The following is a 23,518-nucleotide window of genomic DNA, read 5'->3' as shown; positions in this document are numbered from 1 at the left end:
AACCTCTGGCAAATTGTCGACCATTTGTTTGGGTTCAATTCAATGGCAGCCACACCCAGCCGTATACCCTGTACACAAGCTGCTGCTATGCCGTGGGCTGTGCCCGACCGCCATCTGCCACTGCCACTGCCACTGCCGCGTGCCTCCCTCCTTACCCTACCGTATGCCCCATGGCAGCCGCAACCGCACGTCACCCGCATACACACAGCAGTCGTGACCAATGCAACAGAACAGCAAAAAAAACTGCAGTTTCCGTGCGGGCAGGCAGGCAAACATTTCTTGGCAGCCGTTGTCGTGCGCTTTGGGTCATTTCTGCTGAATTATGTTCGGCATTCGGCCCGTCGCAGGGGGATTTTTTACACCAATTTATATAGCGCCAGAAAACAGCGGCGAAACGTGGAATACCAAATATCGAAATGTGAATGAGAGCCTTGGAATATCGATGTAATCTTAGTTCTGGAAGTCAATTTCTATGGCTCCTCATGCTATATACATATATTTGTATAAAAATTAATTAAAAGCTTATTTGATTTATAATTTAAGACAAAATACTCGTAGTTGGTGGGGAAAAAAGTGACATTTTTCTCTTGTATCTTGCATTTTTCATAAAGAAAATTATGTATGGAAAATAATCATAATTTTCACACTTGAAAGAGCGACACACAAGAAGGCAAGGGGTGGGTTGGGTTTTGTTCCATTATTTCTTAATTAAATTTATTAATTGCACACAACACGAGCTGACGGGGCATATGGACCAAAAACCATCGCCACCGCTACGAAAAACTCAGCCAAAACCATGAAAGAGAGAGAGTGAGTAAATGAAAAGCCATTTGAATGATTCATTTACGTGCCGAATACTTAATTGTGCCAGCAGGTAAAACGCTCTGCAATGACGCCAGCGAGAGCCAGGCCAATGGACAACCTCATCCTCATCCTCCCAATGAATCACAGCCATCGCTAATCAGAGCTTAACCCCTAAAAGAAAATGGCCAATCAAATGAGCAACAAAGATATACCCTGTACTCCTTTTCTACGTGACTCAAAAATGTATCGACATGAAAGCTCAATGCTCAAGAACTGATAGTGTTCTACGAGTCTAGGTGTTCAACCAGCCAAACGACAACTCTTGTATTGATCATTCTGGCCATAATAATAATACGATCACAAAATCTGCGCATCTCAAAGATATGATCATTCTTCATGATTCTGCGTTTACGGATTTCTTGTATCTTGAAAATTGTGACTGCAGCAGCACCAGCTGTCAAGCCATCATCGTTTTGGATATCTGTCAGGGGGGCTATGCGAATCTCTGGGCATTTGTCAGTCACTCTGTCACCTTTGGCCGCTGCCTCTCTTCCTCCACACAAGCAGGAAAAATTGTGTCATATTCCGACAAAATAAATAATGAATTATTTTTGGGTATTTCTATGGTTATTTCCGCGCACAGAGGGGCATTTGGGAAGAGAAAGTAATTAGGTAAAATGAGAAAGGGAGGGAGAGCGGAGGCGTTCCGAGACAGCCTTTCCCGCATGCTTTTTCCATGACGGTTGTCGTATTGAATTCAATTAATTAAATGAGATTTTTGAATGCACCAAAGAAAGAATTTGTCTGTAAAAATAAGCACAAAGTTTTGTTGCATTATATGGCGAGCATTCTCTACGGCTTTCAATAAACTATGTCTATACCCTGTAAAGAATTAAAATTAAGTGCAATTTCAAGTGAAACTAATTGAAAACTTTTCAATTTTAGGTTTTCACAAAAAAAAATTTTTTTGTTTTTAAACTCTTCGAATAAAATTTTCACATTTCCCTGCCCTTTTTGGTGTTGGTTTTTGAGCGAGTAAATATTTTCATAATTTAAGTTCTTTGATGTAAAAAGTTTAGCTTTCTCCCATGCGCAACGCCGCCACATCATTTTCAACGAAATGGTGCAACAATGTTGATTGTAACACAGAATGTAAAAGCTTAGAGCAGCCTTGTAGATGGGGGGCTATATGCGGCTACAGGGTTTACCTTTAGATTTGTGGTGAAAATGGATGTGTTTAACGTCCAGAAGGAATCGTTTCCGACCCCATAAAGTATATATATTCTTGATCAGCATCAATAGCCGAGTCGATTGAGCCCTGTCTGTTTGTCTGTCTGTCCGTCCGTCGTGTCGTTTAATAGTAGCGGCGTCTGCCGGAGGAGAGCCATACTGACTAAGTATCGGCTATAAATGTAGAGTTTCGGTCGCCGCAGCAACTCACGTTTCCCCTCGTTTTTTTAATTGTTTAATTTTTTTTTATTTTTTATTTTTTTTGGATTTGTTTTTTCTTTATTTCCTTTTTATTTTTGTTTCTTTCTTTTTTTTAGGTTTCGTGCAATAATCTGTATGATTATTTAACTTGCGCTAAATACTAATATTTAGAAAACATTGGTTGCGGCAATTTGTTTGTTGTGTATTTTTCTTGGCATCGGGCGCGGGCCAATAAGCTTTGCTTTTTGGATATTTTGTGCCTCCATCACTGGCAAAATAATTTGGATCATTGAGATACATAGTTAGACCTTTTTTTTTATTGTTATGAATATTATATTTTTGGCATCTGTAGAAAGTATCTGTGTATCTACATATCTATTATTCTTGTGTTATTTATTTGCCTTGGACTTAGGATTTTGAATGAATAATCTTTGGGAAGGATAATCCTCAAGTAGAGGTCAAAGAAGTAAATCAACTGAAATCATTCCAAAATGTCTCATTTGTCGGCTGGTGTCTTCTATGGATATCCTTGACGGAGAAAACAACACATACCCAGGGTCGGGCGCTGCGTAGCCACTGCAAATTGATTTTTTCCTTTGGCTATAAAAATGATCCGATCTGATCCAGATTCGGCAGTCTGGTAGTCTCTTATAGTCTCTGAGATCTAGGCGCTCACTTTTTTTGGCAAAGCCGATCGGGAAACGTGTGTGTTAGAGCGAGACAGAGCGAGAAAAAATGAAATTGTTTTCTTCACTCTGGCTATAACAATGATACGCTCTGGTTCAGTTTCTGCAGATTCTGATTCTAGAAGATATTGTCATTCTCTTCGATTTTGCGTTTTTGGTTTTCTCATATCTTTAAAATTGTGGATGCCACAGATTTTCGTCCTTTGTGGGGGTAGAAGGGGCCGGCCGATGCTCTAGCTTTTGTAGTCTTTGAACACTAGGCGCTGATAGGGACGGACAGACAGACAATCGACTCGGCTATTGATGCTGATCAAGAATATATATACTTTATGGGCCGGAAACGCTTCCTTCTGGACGTTACACACATCCATGTTCACCACAAATCTAATATACCCCTATACTCATTTTGAGTATCGGGTATAAAAAAACCAAGAAACCAACAAAACATTTTGATAATTCTGCAAAAGTACCGGCCGGCAACGCAACCGAAGCTAAAAATACTATTAGTGGGAGAAAAACTCAGCCATACTACACGAAAAAAACAAACCGAAAAGAAATACAAAAACATCAAAAACTAAATACTTAACGCCGACTGAGTCGTTGAGGGAAGAACATTTGTGCAAACAGCGATTAAAAAATTGTGTGGGTTTGCTTTTTTTAATAATAAAAATAAACTAGAACTACAAAAAAAACGAGGGGAACGCTGTGAGTTTCTGCGGCGACCGCAACTCTACATTTATACCCGATACTTAGTCAGTATGACCCTCCCCCGGCAGACGGCGATAGCATTGAACGAAAAAGAGTGCGTGCGACAGAAAATGGTACTGAAAATGATCTAACTTTAGAGAAAATATGCCACATGTGCCACATTTGATCAATGTACGAACATTGTCATCTTACATCTATTGTGCATCCTTTACAGCATAATAACTGCTGTATCATTTTTATTTCCATTTCAATAGCTTCTTTCCCTAAGAGCAAAGAACTATTTTCAACAATAACTAGTATAAGACTATTCGGTATTATCTCTCCGACGAGGGATGGACTACGTACTGCAACGACTGGAGGACAGTTTTTGGAGGTTTTGGGATATTGGTGATCCATTCAGGTAGAAGTTTCCATACCATCGCAACCCCATTCTGGAGAAGTCCAAAATTCATGAAATATCAGGGTAGCGGCTTTTTTTGTCGCTGTGTGTGATACATACATATGTTGAGATATGAAGCGATTTTCCTCGAGTCTTTCGTAGTAGATTGAAGGCCAGAGGATTCGCAGACGAAGCAACGCCGAAGTAGTATCCGCCCCATAAACAAAGTACTTCTTTCCTTCAGAAATCCAGTATTTTTTTGGCCAGCTTGTATTTTCTTTGTTTACACATTTTTCAGACGCTCGCCATTAAATCAGCTAATTTCCTATCAAGCTGCAAAACAGAGATCCATTTAAAGAGCCATCCAAATGCAAAAATTATAAACACAGCATGGAATAAATATCTCAATTAAGGCAAAGCGAATGCGAAAAATGTCTAAAGATTTCATAAATAAAGAAAAGTAAAGCGACGAAAAATTAAATGAAAATGTCGCCAGAGAGACAGAGGCAGAGGCGAAGGAAAGAAATGAGATCACAGGAGACAGGAGTCGTAGACCAGAGTAGCCTCTACGCGACACATGAGGCACAAAATAAGAGCATGAAACATATGTGAATGAAAAGACAACCGACAAAAGACAGACCAGAGAGACAGACAGATTAGACAGTCCGTCATTTGATAAATTTTCATATGGAATGATTTTAATTAAGAACCTGTAAATCTGCAACGAAATAAACATATCTAGAATTTCCATTTCGGACCGAGTCATAAAGTTGTCAAGCAGCGCCCCCGAATATGTCTCCAATATTGCGCATAATTATGATGGATGTGCCGTGCGCGACATTAGTCAATTGATGGGTTGTCCCCTCTCTCTCTTTCTCTCTCTCCCTCTGGCTGGATGGTTTGTTACCTTCGCCTTTGTTCTGCCTGCCCCATGCCCCATGGGCATTAATCATTTTTTTGCTTGTATTTTGCGGCAAAACTCTGCGCTGTACTGCAAAGTCTCACCCATACAATATTGTCTATTTCATTTGCAATTTATTAGCATTTAATTTATGTGCGATGTGCATTGAATAAGCTATGAGTCGCGACAAACATTTATTTTGCATTTTTAAAGGGAATATCCATCATTTCCAAAGATATGACGACAACAAACTTAAACACAATAATATCAAGGAATTTTAAAAGATTTCTTTGACTTCCATTCCTAAAAATCAATTCAAAAATTTCCCGTTGCTCTCCACCACCCACTAAAAATGTTCTATAAAGACCGAGTATATATAGGATATTCTATAGTATGTGTATTATAGTATAGTATGTGCCACCTCAGAGGTAAAAACTTTGCCAGAGAGGCATATCGAACATACTCTTAAATATAGAGTGAAAGAAATGAAAAGAAAAGCGAGGAAAAGCCAAAAGAAAAAGGAAAATGGGGACGCCATAGAAAATCTTTTTCCAAAAATAGATGGATGCTTGAACGCATTTAAGTTGACTTTTTCGTCGTCCGTTCCCGGTGAAAAAGTTGGTTACAAAAGTTTATTGAGGCATTCCCTCTCGTAAGCTGATTTGTTGTCCAGCTGTCACTTTCTGGTCCCTCACCGCTCTGCGGGCCTACCTTCACTCCACTCCATCCATCCATCCGATTGTCGTCCAGTCATTCACATTGCACAAGGGCAAGCGGCAACAGTTGTCAGCTGCTTCTCTGCCTCCAAATATTTACATGGAATGTGTGGCAAAAGTTGTTCACCTCCCACTCCCATTCCATCTCACTCCCTCTGTGTGTGAGATTGGAAAATTTTCCACACCGGACGGCGTAAATCAAAAGATGGACTGCATTTCGCTTTGAAGCATCGACACAGAAAAAAACCCCGTCAAAGGTATTTTGACAACAGACTGACTCTTTTTATACCCGATACTTAAAATGAGTATAGGGGTATATTAGATTTGTGGTGTAGATGGATGTGTGTAACGTCCAGAAGGAAGCGTTTCTGACCCCATAGAGTATATATATTCTTGATCAGCATCAATAGCCGAGTCGATTGAGCCATGTATGTCTGTCCGTCCGTCCCTATGAGCGCCTAGTGCTCAGAGACTATAAGAGCTAGAGCAACCACACTCCTGTGATATCGAACCTCCGCAAGTGTACTTCAAAAATTGGCCGCACCCCTTTCCGTCCCCGCAAAGGACGAAAATGTATGGCATCCACAGATCTCAGAGCCTATTAAGGCTAGAGCTCACGGTTAAATGTGTGTTTCAAAATTGTCGCTAAAAGTAGCCATACTGACTATGTATCGGGTATAAATATAGAGTTGCGGTCGCCGCAGCAACTCACAACGCTCCCCCTCGTTTTGTCACATGAACCACGGCAAACCAGGAAATTTTTGCTTTGGCTTTGGGATGTTTCTTCCCTTTTTAAACACGTTATCTTTAAATTTGGTACCCTATCAAACAAATTTGAAATAAATTTAAGCACTTTATGGCCTTCAGGCGCTCTGATCTCCTCTGCTGGTTCTTTTGACTTTATTTTTTTGGTTTGTTTTTGGTTGAAGTTATTAACATGTACCGGTGCCGCCGCCACCGGCCTGACAATTGACAATCCCCGCCCTCTCTCTTTCTCTATTTCTCTCTCTCTCTCTCGTTTTCTCTCTCTCCTCTAAAGAAGCTTATCCTCGCCAACGCTTCCTTGCTTTGTCTTTTGTTTTTCAGCATAAAATGCCAGCGGGCATTTAGCGCAGTCAGCATTCTGAACGCGTTCTTTTTTATCAAACGTTAACAAATATGTTGACAACATGTTGCCCGACTGATTGTTAAAGTCAGTCAGTCCCCAGTCTCCCTTCCTTCCTTTCTCCCTTTCTCCCTTCCTCAGGCTGGCTGCTCTCTTGTCACAGTTACAGTTGAACAAATCGATTGATTGATTTCTCAGGTGTGTTCTCGACTGCGCTGACGATGACAACGACAATTCCGGGCAAAGTTTGATGGCAACACCAATACCAATACCACCACCACCAGCACTAGCAGCAGCAGCGGCAGCAGAGATAGAGCAAGAGAGAGATGAGAATTTAGTGAAATTCAAGCTAAAAAAAAAAACAAAAGCGCATGTTATTCCCATTTTCTCTCATTCGAATATAAGTATATGTAGTATATATATGTAGTAAGATTATTGTTAAAAGAATTAAAAGTAAGGTTTAGTATAATATTAGTAGAAACTATGAAAATGGAATTTAAATTAAGTTATGCCCTGAATTTAAGCAGTATGTATAGTATTCCGATGATACGATTACAATTGTATATTTAGATTAAGCACCCCTTACCGAGTACCCTTTTACACTATGATATACTACACGAATATTTAGCTATGTAAGTACTACGTACTATGTAGCTGTATTTTCATCTAACGAAACGAATCGATTTAGTTGTCCCTAGCATCCCAGCATATAAAATCACATTCCAATCCTCAGCCAAATATTCTTCCACTTCATTTGGCGGGTTTTTTTCGCTTTCAATTGCCATCACTTTTGTGACTTTGGGGAAGAGGGGCTACAACGTTTAGTTTTGTGTAACGCCATTTTATTTTTATGAGCTCTCCATGTGATACAGATACGTTCCCTGCATCTGTGTGTGCGGTTATGTAAGAGTAGTCGTCTGTGCATGGGACGGGGAGCATGGCATTGGTAGAGAGGGTGTGTAGTTGTTCGCCTGTTGAAGGCGCCCGCTTAACAGCGGTTTCATTGAAACGCTGATTGTTGAAGCGTGGCAAATATTTGTCTGTTTGTACATATGTGCGTGAGTGTGTTTTCAAGCCATAAAATGCATTCGCTGGACTGACTCATAGAGAGAGACAGAGAGATATCCAAAGAGGAATGAGAAAAATCCAGAACCTATTTTCGAGACATCTCTGATCCACTCCACTCCACTCCCATCCGATCCGATCCGAATCTGTTCTGTTCTGTTCTGATCCGATCAAATGCGTTTTAGGTCTGCGGTCATCCACAAATAGGTAATGTCAAAAACAGAAAAAAGGACTTTGCGGCCTGCCCTGTAAATTAATTACAGTCGAAAGCCAAACACACAAAAACAACAACAAAATAATTTTTCAACCACACAAAAAAGAGGGAAGAATGTAAATGAAAATGGGAAGGATTGGGAAAACCAGAGAAGGAAAATAAGTCACAGGGTGAATAATAAAAACAGCAAATAAAATTCTCGTCTGACGTTTGAGTTTTTCTGCATTTTTTAATGCAGACAAAAAGCAAAAAAAATAAAGTCGAAAATTATCCAACTGCGCACACACACACACACAAGTCCTAAATAAACACGAACAAAAACCAAAACTACAAGGGATATGGAACCACAGTACTACTCTTCCCCGCTCGCTCGCTCTCTCTCTCTCTCACTCTCTCTCTCTCTCTCTCTCCTCCCCACTCTGTATAAGCGGACAAGTTAAGTTTCGAAATTATTCGGGCAGGCCCATGGCAGGGGAAATGCATTAGAATCGGCGTTTCATGCAACGACAACGACAGCGAAAACGACTGCAACGGCAACGAAGACGGCGTCGACAAGATGCGTGCCAAGTTATTTGCATTGGTCTGTATCTGTATCTTTTTTTTTAGTGTGTGTCCGTGTGTCCATGTCCGTGCTATTTGCGCTTTATTTGGTCTAAAAAAGCGAAAGCATATTGCATTCTGCATCCCTCTGTGTAGCTCAACATGGGGCTGCAACAATGCTTAGGAGGAACGGTGATGGTGCCACACGGATTTCGACTGCTGCCACTGCCACAGCGACTGACAGTTGGCTCGTGTCGATAAAATGTTGCTTCTGCTGCTGCCGCTGCTGCTGCTGTTGCTTTGTCGCCGCCTGGCCTGGCCCCGGCTTCGGTGGCTTAAGTGGCAGAGCGCGTTGGGCCAAATCTATTTTTATGTTGCCGCCGGACGTTGCAGATGCCTCGCGTCTCTCTCTCCCTCATTCTTCCTTTCTTTAAAAATGTGTGCAGCATAAATTCAAACAACACAACAAGATAGAAAAAAATATAGTCTTTAAACTAAAAACATAAACATTAAGCGAAAGAAAATATGTTTCCCAGTTACGAGGATTGCATACTCTAGCCACATAAATAATTAGTAGGGATTAATGAGATATTTCTGTTTTAAAAAAGTAAATAAATATATTTTAAAGGAGATAAATTTTTGGTATTTTGTGGAGGCCATTCAATTTTTGAATTCACACTATAGAAAAAAGAAATTCCAAATTCCATGCATATAATATATGTATATAATATATAATATAATAAATATAATATATAATAAACATATGTGTATAGTAGTGGCCAAATAGATGGTATTTATAGTCGTTACGAGCCCTGATGAGAGCGACACTCGTTGTTATTGTTTTTTTTTTTCGGAGAGAGCAGTACAATGAAGGATAGCAAGTACGCAGCAAAGCAAAGGCCCGTTGGTTATTCGCATCGCATTGTTGCTCAAGCTTACTGCAAATGTCTTGCACTTGCTAAGAGCGAGGCCCGAGAGCAACGAGTGTCGGTCCTCTCAGTCGAGTGTTTCGATTTATTGTTTTTCCTGCTGAGAGAGCGACCGCAAGCCATTTCTGGGAGACAGCAATTGCGAGAGAGCGTATCATGGCATGCTAGAAGAAAAGCTCCAAGCTCAAATGAAGATCAGGAGATGAGATAATTGCAAAGTCACTGCCCCTTCAGACCATCACGGACCAATTGCTGAATACCGTGTCTTCCCCCGTCGAACTAAAGGTGGATTTTTAACGCAGTTTATGTTCTTTATTGCGATGTTATTCTTTGGACTGCATCCTGTTAATGGCCATACCTGCAAATTTTTGAGAAACTTTTGCACTTTACAGCAATCTCTTTTCCGGATAGAAATGAGAGCGAGGCCGAGAAGTACGACTGCCCACCAGTAGACAGTTTAAAATGAAATTACTCACATCATTTCTACGCAAAAACCACGAAACAAGAAAAAAATTTAAATAAAAGAAGACCCACAGAGATAGGGATGGGAGAGACTCTGTTATGAATACCATCACACGCACCGCTAGAAGGAGACCTGTAGAAATATTTAATCCAAATGCAAAAACTTTTTCCCTAGTACATGTCTCAACTCACGCCACCCACCTCCTCCCCACTATCGTATTATGTTTTATGCTCTTCTCTCTCGCTCTCTCTCTCTCTCTGTCTCTCTCGTTCCCATGTTTTGTTTGTTTTTTGTTTGTTGTTGCTGTCCGCCCGTTCGCCAGTACAATATTTGTCCTTCATTTGAAAGTCAAATGCGTATGGAGACGCAGCACCAGCAGAGAAATTTGTTGCTGGCGACAGAATCGACAGAATAGAATAGAACAAAAAGCCCTGGCGGCCTGGGATTCTTAGCCACTGCTTGAGACAGACACGGAGACGTAGATGAAGACCAAAGGGAAGACAAAAAAATTATTCGATAGAAAAGCCAGAGAGAATGAAACAACTGAGAAAAACAACAAACCAAAAGAATGTATGAAAAAACATAACATAAATTCTAAAAAGGCTGACAAGCATACCATAAAAAAGAGCACCACCAACAACAACCAACGAAACATTGATATAAAAACTATGCGATGAACAGGAAAATTGGGTTAAAAATAAATACATACATACATATATATGGCCCATTGAAATTTATGGCTATGATGTGTCGTCCATTCGCTGGATTTCCTAGACATTTCGGGGCAATTAGCCAGTGTTTACAGAGCCGAAGAGGAATATTCGGAAACCTCCTTTCGAAGGGTTCCTGAAACCAACTGGAATTTTACATTTCACTCAAAAGGGTAAGACAAGATATTTTGCTGTAATTTTATGCGATATTTCAAGCATTGCCAATACAAATTCATCTTTAAATATCATAACATATATATTATGTTCCAATCAACTTTCTTGGCTAATTTTATTCGACTTTTGCATTATTATAAAAATTATTTTCAGGCACCCTTTTCAGCGATTTTTAGAACAAAGCAACTCCGCCCATCAACTTCTTTACCAAAAAGTTATTCTAAAAAGCTTCCAACTTTCAGGAACCCTTTTTTTCGGTTTTAGTAGGAAAAGAGGTATTTTTTGGTTCTAAATTAGTTTCCCCAGTATTTTTAAAAGATTTATCAAGCACTTTCCGCAGTAATTTTTGTTCATATGTATTCAAATTTAATCAAAAATATCTTTCAAATTTATCCGAATTTATGTTTGAGCATTCTGCAAGGGGCCGAAAGTGGCATGGTTTGTTCATGTTTGAGCAATGATCAATATCCAAAAGTTTTCCAAATACCGTTTTTACTAGCAAAAAAAAAACAACATTTTAATCGATTACTAATGGACGACAGACAGGCTGCAATGCCTACCAAATATTTAAGTTAACAATAGTACAAGAACAAAAAAATCCCAAAAGCATAAACATAAACAAAACGGGAAGTCGAATGGGAAATGCGCAACTGGAAAACCAATAAAAAAGTCAGATATCCAACAACAAAAAACATATCCCCAAAACAGAAGCCGAAAGCGGACCAACCAATTTATGCAAATCAACAAATTTTCACTAATTGTAAAGGAAAAACTAAAGAGGCAGCCCGTGAATTCTGGGGCGAAGGTTATTGGCCATGCCGAATGCCCCTTGCCCCATCAATTAGGTTTCGTTGGGGTGTGCCAGAAATCATCATCATCATCACTGGAGCATGGGGCCTCCGAGAAAGAAATCTTTATCGATAATGGGGCATTAGCATGTGATTCAGATGAAAAGTGTTAATTACCATTTGATTGTTTCATATTCATTCCCAAAAAAAATATGAAAACGGGGGGAAACGTTGCGATTCGCTGCTACGGAAGCGACTCTACATACATACATACATGCCCGATACTCGGTCAGTATGACTTCTCTCCGCCAGAGGGAGTACACATTGTACTACGAAGAGTGTGTGTGAGAAAGCGAGAGTGAATGAGTAAGCGTAGCCACCTCTTGCTATAATAATAATCCGATCTGATCCAGATCCGTAGTCTAGAGGAAATGGTCATTCTCTAAGATTCTGGATGCCATTTTTAAAACGAACTGGATTCAGTGTATTATCACAGGAGTCACAAGAATACATATATTTTATGGGGTCGGAAACGCTTCCTTCTGGGCGTTACACATATTCATTTTCCCCACAAATCTAATATACCCCTATACTCATTTTGAGTATGCGGTATAAGAAACCAAAGGCAACACCGAAATGGAAAAGTATTTTTTTTTTAATTTAGGGAAAAATATTGGGGTATGTCTGGGCTTACATTTTCATTATGGTTGGGTGTCTCTGAGACCATTTTGTGGCACATTCTGTGCACCGAATTAGGACACAGCTAATGGCAAAATATTACCCCAAAATGTCAATGAACTGAAGTGTCTGGCTGCATGTGTTCTTTCGATATAGATATAGATATAGGAGGGGAATGGCATAGAATCGAACCTCACCATTCGCTTCTTCTCTTTCCATTTTTTTGGGCGCAAAGTTCAATGTTCGCGAGGAAATCTGCTCAAGAAACAGAAGTCCAATTGGGTGGCAAATACGTTTTGAAAAAGTACATAAATGATAAGGAAAGTGCTACGACAAAGGTGCGCGCTCCTGTGGGAAATATCCTTCACCAAAATGGTTGGACCTTCTTTCAGCATTGCCTTAAATTTTGAAAGATATTCTCTGCACCTTATTTTATTTACAACTCGACTCCCCTGAGTACCAAGAGCACAGCTTAAAGTTCGTTAACACTTTCCGCAAAAAAAAAAAAAAAAAAAAACTCCTTCACGGTAGCTGGAGCCGTACATCCGATTACGTTTACGCCTAGTTGGCAGGGGCTTTTTGGCCAACAGCCAAAGCCGACGCCTCTTGATGCGTTTTTAAGTTGAACCTGGCTCTGAAAATGGCTATGGCTCTAGAGCTTGTGAGTGCCACAAAAACTTTTCCATTACTCGTCTCGTGTACGAGGCACACAGAATTCTCTGGGTTGGCATTCTGGGTGATGCTTTTGGGTCAAGTCGACATTAAAATAGTTTAGGGATTTGTATTTATGTTGATTGCATTGTTGCCAGAGAGCCAAGCCCATCTGGCATGAGTGTGTGTGAAATAGAGATTTTCCTATGCCCCGCTGTAAAATGCAATTTCATTCACTGACAGATGTAAAAAGTCAACAAAAATCGAAATCTCAAGGGAGTCAGACAGGGGCATTCAAATAAAGATGTGTTTGTGTGGCATGCACCTGTTTCAACTTCAAACTTTTTGCAAAGAGCCAGCTCTATTTTTATAGCCAGACGCCACACAGTTCTGCCTTTTGGTGTCCTCCCCGTCCCCACCCCCGCACCACTGTTTTATTGCCATATCTTTTTATACCCGTTACTCAAAATGAGTATAGCGGTATATTAGATTTGTGGTGAAAGGTGATGTGTGTATCGTCCAGAAGGAAGCATTTTCGCCCCGCCGGGTATCGGGTATAAATGTGGAGTTGCGGTTGCAGCAGCAACTCACAACGTTCCCCCTCGTTTTTTCTATGACCCACATTGACAATTTTTATGTTTATAAATACATATATGCAACAGCAGGGAACATCATTGAAAAGAAGGGCGAACTCCGCCAAAACAGCTGTTTTTTTTCTTGTTCAGCGGAAATTTAGTTATCCTCAAAAGACAAAAAATATTAAAATTTCGGATAAATCGAATAAATTAAAGAATAACAGATTATAGTAAAAATCGATTGTGCTACTCGAAAAGACATTTTTTTTTTGTATTAAATTTAAATTAGATAAGAAAAAAACCAACAATATATAAGTATCTTTCCAGCTGTTTATGAAATTATTCCGTTGGTTTCCATTCATAAAACTATAGGAACACAGGAACTAATCTTTTGTGGTTAAAACTTGATGATATCCAAAAAATATCGTACCAATACTTTACAAAAAGAGGCCTTGTAGTTTTTGGATTTTTATTTCCCATTTCTAGAAGTCCCTCTTCGTCTTACCAATTAAGCAAAAGTGACTATGTGAGCCAGCTCCGATCTTCAGTTCCCTCCCTATCTAGTTCCGCATAGTTCTGGTTCTGCGAGCTAGAACTATCGGACGATAGCTTGTATCGATACTTATTCGGATAGTTACGATATTTCATAAAAGGTTCATAGTTAATACAACACTAATAATCATGAGCTAGCAGCAAGTTTAATACAAATGTAGGGTTACAACCTAACAGAATAACCCAACCCCCAAAAAACGTAAGAAGATGCCACTGATTCCTCGCTGATTTGACAAAAATTGTACGTAGAACAGCGACAGATTTTGGCTCTGACTAATTAGTTACTCGCATCCACACAGCCACAGATTCCCATTCTTTTTTTTTTGATATTTTGTGGATCATTTCTGGAAGAGTCTCATCGGCTGTCTGCAGTGGGGTATCGGGGTATCGGGGATACTCCTCCGCCTCTCCGTTTTGCCATTTGTGTCTCTATCTTTTGTATCTGTGATATATCGGGAGACGCATTTTAAATACAATGGACCACAGAGACTCTTCTCTAGTGACATGCCATGGTCACATTTTTGTGCATTTGTCAAAGTGAAAATAAATCACAAAAACGCCAAACAAACGCAGAACAAAACAAAAAAAAACAAAAGACAAAAAACCAAAAACCAAAAACGCAAAAACGCAATGCAAATGACAAAAATCTTTAGCTCAGGTATAGCCATCTCTTTTGCACTTTTTTTTGGCAATTGCTCTCCACTCGAAGGGGGTACAGGGGTGTACCGGGAGGGGCCTTTGTTTAGAAAGGCCAACAGAGCGCAGCGCGCAAAATGTTTTATGCACTCGAAAGCCATCGGGGAATCTGACACAGTTTTCTTCTCAAGCAGATCCACCCAGAGGAAAGCGAGAGAGAGACAGAGAGAGAGATAGAAGCATGCCACATGCCACGCCCACAGTCCAATAGCGGATTAGGCCATTTCAGCCCCAATTTCGTTGACAGCAATAGCAGCGGCAGGCTAAAAAACCCATATGGAATGCAAATTTCATGCCACATTTAAAATGGCCAAAACGCAATGTTTTGTAATTTATCAACGCCCGCCCCCGCTCAACACAAAAAGAAAAGGTAGAGTTGTGAGGGGAGGGGTGGGGAGGGGAGGGGAGGGGGGCACAGGCGTGTGGCTAGCAGCTCAACAGCTACAGCTGTGTGGCAGGCAGAAGAGGCACAACAGCAACCACGCAACGCCGCAACGATGTTGCAATTGCAACGGCAAATGCAAAATGCAAAATGCAGACATTTCTTGACACTTCTCTAAATAGTTTTCCGTGCGACGCGCAACGGGGCAGAGGCAGTGGTAGGGGGTATAGGGGTACAGGGGTACAGGGGTATCCACGCATACGGTCACTCGAGTGCCAAAATGTCCCCGCACGCCATTAAAAATGTTGCGAAAATTACACAGCAAACTGAAAGGTGTTCTAATGAGGCGTACGCCCCGGACTCTATAGTGCGTGTGGGTGTACGGTGGACGGGTGGGTGGTTGGATGGGGGTGCTGTCAGTGGTGTGTGGTAAACTGACGTTGCAAGCAAAGTAGGTGAGGTGTACGAGTGAGCTCTCTCTTTCTATGCGGCAACAAATGAAGTAATCAGCAAAGCTCCAAATCAAAATCGTATTTATTAATATTTAAATAAATAACTACAATTGGCAAACTTTGAACTCTATAAATTAATCTCTCCTAAAATTTCCATAGGAAAACCTTAAATTAAATTTAAATAAATTGAATCACTTGGATCCTTTGGATTTTGTTAATTTCAATGAAAATTCTTGCACAAAAGTCGTGTACAATAATTGCAGTGGCAATTTTCACCAACAATTGTCTGTAATAAATATTTCTCTTTTTTTCTTTTATCCTGAAACGAAATTCCGGTCTTCCTCTAATTTCACCTGAATGGCTCCCACGCTCGTACTATTTTTTTCTTTTAATTTCTCCTCCACTTTCCAGCCATTGGCCTCGTTTTTAATGCTGATATTTTCATTGAAATGAGTTCAAAATCAGGGTCGTCGACGTCATTTACTCCACCACCCCCACTCCCAACCCACTGCTACGACCGCGACGACCCCCTCCCCCTTCTCTTTTCAACCATTATAATGCTCGTTCTACATCACATCCCCGATCCATGAACTTGAACTCGGACCCGAGCGATGCCATGAATACAAATTGTTGCATTTACAATACAAAAATTCATGGGATTCCATTTTAATAAGCGAAAAACGGGGCATATAAATGCAGTCCCAGTTCCAAGTCCCCCTCTCTGGAGGTGGCAGAATGCAAAAGGAGTAGTAAAAAGGAGGTAGTGGCCGCGAAGGAGTGACTGCCTCGGAAGCCGATTCTGTTTATTTAATAAAAGGCAATGTTCAGCATGAAGAATGGCCTTAAAAAAAATGACAGAACGACGAAGACGGAATGGTAGAGGTGGAAACAGAGAGAGAGAGGGAGAAAACGTCAGTTAAATTACCAAGAAAAATATTTTGCAATAAGCCAAAGAGTAAAATAATAATGAAGAGGAGGAAAACTGTGGAAAAATGGGAAGAAAAGAAGCACAAAATGTTTTAAAAAAAGGGAGGAACAGAGAAGAAAATGTTTGGGGAAAAAGGGGAAGAAAAGGGGCGGAAGAAGAGCGGATAATAGGAGTTGCGGAAAGGCGAAAGAAAACAAAAGGAAAAAAGATACGGAAAATGCGCAGAAGGAGAGTCTGGCAAATTGTTTATACGACAAAAAACACAACAACAAAATTACGAAACACCGGCAGTTTCTTTAGTTTCTCTCCTTCTCCCACTCCCACTCCCACTCCCACTCTTGTTATCTCGCTCTCTCTGCATCTCTATTGGCCTTTGTCTTTCTCTCTATCTAATTTGCTTCCACATTTCTATGGCAATAGAATGCAGCAGTTGCCAGTAGCAATAATTCATTAAGAGCCGGGAGATAGCGCACGAACGTAGCGAGTGTGCAGTGGTTGGCGTCGTAGCAGAGCGAGTGAGTCGCCGGTCTGCCCCCCAGTATGAACATATAATTTATCGATCAGCAGGCAGCAGAAGCAGAAGCTCCCAACCGCCACATACCAGACCAGACACCCACCCACACCCACACAACAAGCCACCGCCACCTGGTGCCCCCAACACCACCCTCGCGTTCCACCCACTCTCCGGTCCCACTCCATTGTTTATTTGCACAAATGCGTGCGCTTTCCTTTTGTCTGAAATTTCCAATGAATTTTTTTGGCCAGCACAAATTCCAAATAAAAACCGAGGTAAAAGCTGGACAAAATGTGGCCAACAAGTACCTACTATAGAGAGAGATTAAACAATCTTTATACAAAAACACTGCAAGGTGGGAAAACTGCCTGTTGCTGCTGATGCTGTTTGACGAACAAAAACATATGTCTGCAACATGCAAAAGTAATGCAGAACACACGCAACAGACACGGAACGATCTCTCCTTCGATCTACCCCTGGATTCCTATCCCTCCTCCTTCGATACTATATGTATGTATGTTCTACATGAATTTTGACTTTGACTGGACTGCACGTACATATATGTACATATGTGTAGGCGTATGCGCATGTGTGTGTGTGTATAATTTGTGTAAACATTGCGCAAGACCAAAAAGCAAGCGGCTACAACGCCGTCCAGGAGTAATAAAATTTCTATATTCAAAAGACGTCAGAACAGAGAGAGTGGGGCAGGAGGAGCTGCCGCTGAATCAGCAGCCATCAGAACAACAGAAATTTGACTACAAAAATGGGCAAAATGCAAATACAGAGGCAGCCAAAAAGCAGCACCAGTCTACCCTCCCAAACCCGATTCAAACCAACACCCAACCCCACCCCCCACCCCCTTGAATTTTCCATTTCCCATGTGTCTATGGGATGTGTGCGTGCGGCTTTTCGGCAATTTTGCGGCATGTTTTTCACACATTTACGCGGGATGGCGAGAGAGGGAGGGGGCAGGGAAAGAGCACACAAAAACAATTGAACACGACGCTCTGGCTGCCATGGATATTCATTCGATCTGATAGGTCTTGTTTTGTATACCCAGCAATCCCTCAATGGACGTTCGGAGGATATGATGGATTATTCACCCTTTTCAATGAATGAAAAAAAAGCTATCCACTGTATAAAGTGATCGACTTATATAAAGAAAAGGATCGGGAGAACCCTTGAAACTGGCGGAACCAAATAAGGAAGTCATTGTGGAATCCAGTCCTGAAAAGATATGAGATTCAGTTTTGGCACAATCTAACACAGTCCCAACCATTATTTAAAATTACACTCAAATTTGGCACAATTTTATATAATATAAATATATACCAACCTACCAGAACTCATTGAAATTATAAAATAAAACAAAAAAAGGTGTCTGATCCATAATTCAAAAGATATCATTTTAAAATTTCTGACAATCATACAATATAAATACCCTTATCTACCAAACAAAATAAAAATCACTACCAGTTTATTATTATAATAGACAAAATCAAGAAAATACATGACAGTAAGCAACAATTTTCATTTATAATACGAAAATCGCCTTTTCTCTCAGCGAAATTATTGTACAGAGACTTTTACTGTAGAATTCCTTCAATGTTCGTTTATAAAACCTGGATATCCCTTAGTCGTAGCATGCACCACTTGTTCAATATATAGGGGCAATGGGCGATGATGATGAGGATGATGCAAGTGCAAATTTATTTGCCACTTTTGGTTGCCAGCCCCCCATTGCTTGAGTCTTTTTGTTTCTAGGCGAAAAATGTAAGTGAAATTTAAAATTTTCCGAAACCGAAAAGCGTCCAAAATTGATGGATTTTCCAATTGGAACTTGAGTGCTTTGCTGGTTAGTACTCGTACTCATACTCATATTTTGGTAGTTTTTCTTAGGCTTCCCGAATGTACTCTGCTGTACTCCATGAGCTTGGCCCGTCCGTCCGTCTGTCTGGCTGAATGGCTGGGCATTCAGTACATTCTCCGTTTATCCAAAACTACAGAAATTTAAATTTGTTGTTCTCTCTATATCTCCCTCTTGTCCGGACAGGAGTATGCCCTCTGCTGCCCTTGATGTTGGGATGGTGGGCCCCTCTCAAAACAGCCCCAGCGACACTCATATGAAAGTGTTTAAGGGGAGACACCTCCCATACAGACGACACGAACAACACCTTGTACCCCACTCAACACTACAAATTACATTGAAAATTAACATAAAATAAATGGAGAGCGAAAAAAGGCCGACACACACAGCGAAAAAAATAGACCAAAAAGCAGTGAAACGTTGGGTACCCTTACGGTTCCCAGGAAAGATGTATGATTTTGGATTCTAGTATGAATTTAATTGGAATATGTAATGGTATTTAATAGTATTTTTTTTTTTGGAAACACAAATAATTTTCCCACAAAGGATTGTTTCTCTAAAGAATTGCAGTGACAGTGATCTATAAAGACATTTTATTCTTTTTCCTTTGGATAAACTGTCTAATAGCGATCGTATGTGGATATAAATTATCTAACTGGTACTTCGAAAGTTTGAGTTTGGTAGAAAGTTTTGACAGAAATAACTTCAAAAACGAAAGGCGAAGTTCTCATAGAAACATCATTACTTCGGCTTTTGATTGGATATTGGAAAATACAATGTATTCATACATATACAATGTATGTATATATGTAGTAAAAGATATCTTCTCTTCATTGCAAACATCTTAGGATAATCATAATGCTCTCTCTCTCTTTCTCTTTGGAAAGTGTATGCAAACAGAAACCAGACAAAACGTTGGCCCTTTTCCTGACTTCTTTTGCCTTTTCATTAAATTAGATTTTATTATTGCTGTTTTTTTTCTTCCTCTCATTGTTGTTGCTGTCGTGCGGCAACTAATTTTGCTGCCCTCTCCCCCCCCCCCCCTCCTCCTCCTCCTCCAGCCGAACTTTCCATTTCCCTTCATTTCATTTCATTCTCTCTATCGCATGTAAATAAAAAAGCCATAAACGAGAAAATCAAAATGAGAATTTTTTACATTCAGCTGCAGTCCCCGGCCTAATCGGAGTCAAACAAAAATTGACTATATATCAAAAGGAAAAAGATATATGTATGTACATATTTATATACACATATAGTGGAAGAGATATATATCTCGCATATCTCGTATATCGAAAGAGTGTCAAGGCTTGAAAAATTCTGCTTACATATTGAGGATTTTCCTCTAGAGAGAGATATACATATGTGTGGGTATTTGTAAACAAGAACTGTTGATTGTTGCATTTGTTGTAAACACGCTCTCGTTTATGGCCAAGATTAAGGCACAATTTGGCTTATAGATTTTTGTATGTTCTTTTGTTGTTGTTGTCTTTTTTTAGTTACGATTGTAATTTATTTATTTTTATATGCAAGAAAATGTTTATTTGTCAAAGGCTCTTTCCACACGATAAGTGGAAAAGTGTTTTCCGAAAGTTTCCAAAGAATTTCTAAAGTTTTGTTGGCTAATTAAAGAAGAGATCAGATAGATCTCTTGAGTCATCTGTTCCTTGAAAGGTGGTCTCCTTTCCTCAGTACAATACATATATATTTTGTTTTCTTTTGCTATATATTTGCCCTGCTTGAGAGTGCGCTGACATTGAGAGTGTGCCAAAGCAACCACAGGCCTCGCCTCATTAGGGATCAGCACTTATGCCCAATTAGACGACAAATAAGATACATTTTAATTTTAAACTTCTCGGATACTATGCTAGTGGTTAAGTCTAAAATAATTGAAAATGTAACCTTATAGAAAAACAATATTTGCTATAAAATTCTCCATCTATTACATTTCTTTATAGTTTTCAAACTCAAAAAATATATTTAAAACAATTAAAAAATGCTCTTTAGGCCTAATTTTTCCTCATAATTATCTGCCCCTCCAAAAGCGAAAGTATTTTTTTCAAAAATGCTCTCTAGGCCTAATTTTTCCTCATAATTATCTGCCCCTCCAAAAGCGAAAGTATTTTGACATTTCCGTAACAACATTTTTATGCTGTCAAGAAATCTTTGTAAAGAAAAAATAAAACCTAAATTTTTGCTTGGCCTACAGCCGTTGGTTGTCATGGGATTTCAAACCAAAATAAAATTTTAAGTAGACACGTCAGCGGGTTTTCATGTTCTAGCAGGAGAAACTAAGTGCCCAGCACTTGCCCTGGGGAGCAGCAACAGGGGCAGTGGCAACAATCAAAAAATTTAAAACAAACAAATGCTGGTCGGAGCCTCAGGGACCGACGGAGACCAAAGTTAATTCCAGTTCAAGTCAAGCAAGTGCGAAAAAGAGAGGGCAGACCATACTAATAGGAAAGAGAGGGCACTATAGTGTGTAAGAGGGAGGAAAAGTTACGCATAAATCTATCAGTTGTGTTTGGATTTTAGGCCGAAGTTAATAGCCAGTGGATCGGTGTACATTCCCCCTCACCCCCCACCGTAACCCCCTGGGAAACGGTTAGTGAACTTTCCTCGATGCACTTTTACCCAAAAATTTGTTGTTTTTGTTTATAGAATAGAAGAAGATGAAGAGATAAATATTTTACGTATACTAAGGCATAGGTATAGTAAGAATGGATGGATTGTAAGATCTAGGCATACCCTCACAATGTTTGCAACATTTTGCTGGTGGCTCATCGCTGGCATCGGCATCGGCAATGACCGGCATCGTCCCCCCCGGCGCCTTTCGCTGCAACTTGCAACTTGCAACACCACACACCACTGGCCGGATAGACAGAGAGAGAAAGAGTTTCCTGCTCTTTCCTGCTCCTTTTTCTTTGATGGTTAGTGGGTGGGTGGTGGGGACGTCACACGACTGTCGTCGTCGTCTGCTGGCAGGATGGATGGCACATCACTTAATATCTCACTCAAACTCAAACTCGGAATCAATTGAATTTTTATTCACTATGAGACACACACACACACACGCGAAGGACACTCACGAGTGTTGTTGTTTAGGTGGTTTTTCTTTTGGGAGGATATATATCTTTCCGTGAGGGAATGCACTGGAACCACCTGTGGGTCAGTCTGCCCCAGCCCCAGTTTCGATAAAAACAAAACAAAAATGTGTATTATTTTTTTTCTAAAGGTTTTCCTCCTCCTCCTCCGTTTCGTTTGTTTTGGTGTCTGCTGCTGCTTCTGCTGCTATATGGAATGTTGGCGTATTCATCGATCGATCCAATGGGTTTAACACTTTTCTTTTCCTTTGTTTTCTTTTCTTTACGGATCTGGGGCGATCCTCTCGCGGTACGCTTTCGTCTGCTACTGATGTTGAATGTTGTTGATGTTATGTTGGATGCTGCCTGCCTGATGCTCTTCTACTTCTGATGCTGTCTGTCTGTAGTCTGTGTGGGACGTCACGCCAGGCTATTTCTAGTCTTTTTTGGCTTTCACATTGCGCTTTTTTTCCGTGGAAATTGTTGTGTTCGTTTGGTTCGAGAGGAGACGTTCAAACGTGAAACCTCCGCAGAGACCACTGAGGAGAGACACGGCCAGGCGCACGCCACGGTGCTCCCATTTCGAATGCTTGCGCAGCAGCCGCAGCAGGAGAAGCAGAAACAGTAGCAGCAGACGGACAGACAGACGGACGGACACACACGGATACGGCGGCGCTTTCGAAAACGTAACTGAACATTTTCGAAAATTCTCTCGAACGAAATGTTAGATAATTTTTCCGAAGCATCGTGGCCGAAAAGTCTTTTTAATCAATTTTTCCTCAATGAAACAATGAACTTTCACATTTCCTACACAAACAAGACACAACACAAAACGATCTTTGGCTTTCTCACTCTCTCTCTCTCTCTCTCTCTCTCTCTCTCTCTCTCTCTCTCTCTCTCTCTCTCTCTCTCTCTCTCTCTCTCTCTCTCTCTCCCTCTCTTTTCTTGCTTCTTCCTTCCGAATCCCTCTCTCAATTTCGAAAACGTATTTTCGATAATAGACCCCGTGCGCTACTCTCTCTCTCTCTTTCTGTCTGCTCTAGAAGATCGGCGCACGGCTCTAAATTTCGAAAAAGTTCTTTGCAAAACAAAAAAAAGTTCTGCTAGCCGTTCCGTGCACCCTACACACCAGAGGAGACTTCTGCGCTTAGGCGGGCATTCAGGATCATCCGTCATTCGGTTTCGGGTTTGGAGGGGTTCGGGGGATCGTCGGATAAGTAGGTTTCTGGGTCAAGGCATGTGTCCAAGCACTCAGTTTCTAATTGTTTTGCAAGGGGAGATTAGGAGCTTCAGAAGAAAGGTCTCTTTCTCTCTGTCGAAAATTGCAAATGACAAGCGAAAAAAAGGCAAAAACCTTGGTTGCCATAAGGCCAGGCGTAAAATGGCTTTTAAATGATTGAACATTTTTATTTTTTTTCATTCCGGGTTTTTTTGGTTCTTAGAAAATACAGGGATAGAAAAGGAAAGGACACTTATTCGTTAGCGTTCAAAATATACAAAAACGAGGGGGAACGTTGAGAGTCGCTG

At 40.5% G+C, this 23,518-nt stretch overlaps 1 protein-coding gene across 1 annotated transcript in view; it reads right to left on the bottom strand.

Moving 5' to 3' along the window:
• Mrtf (Myocardin-related transcription factor) overlaps nucleotides 1-22,614 on the bottom strand; it is a 50,807-nt gene extending 28,193 nt beyond the window's left edge. Inside the window, exon 1 of the mRNA XM_015187000.2 lies at nucleotides 21,657-22,614. Within this exon, the coding sequence (XP_015042486.2) occupies nucleotides 21,657-21,723 (67 nt within the window). The 5' untranslated portion in view covers nucleotides 21,724-22,614. The remainder of the gene's footprint in view (nucleotides 1-21,656) is intronic.
• Between the last annotated feature and the right edge of the window lie 904 nt (nucleotides 22,615-23,518).

Source organism: Drosophila pseudoobscura, chromosome X (genome assembly GCF_009870125.1).
Source record: "Drosophila pseudoobscura strain MV-25-SWS-2005 chromosome X, UCI_Dpse_MV25, whole genome shotgun sequence".
NCBI lineage: Eukaryota > Metazoa > Arthropoda > Insecta > Diptera > Drosophilidae > Drosophila > Drosophila pseudoobscura.
This window is presented reverse-complemented; position numbering and strand designations above follow the sequence as displayed.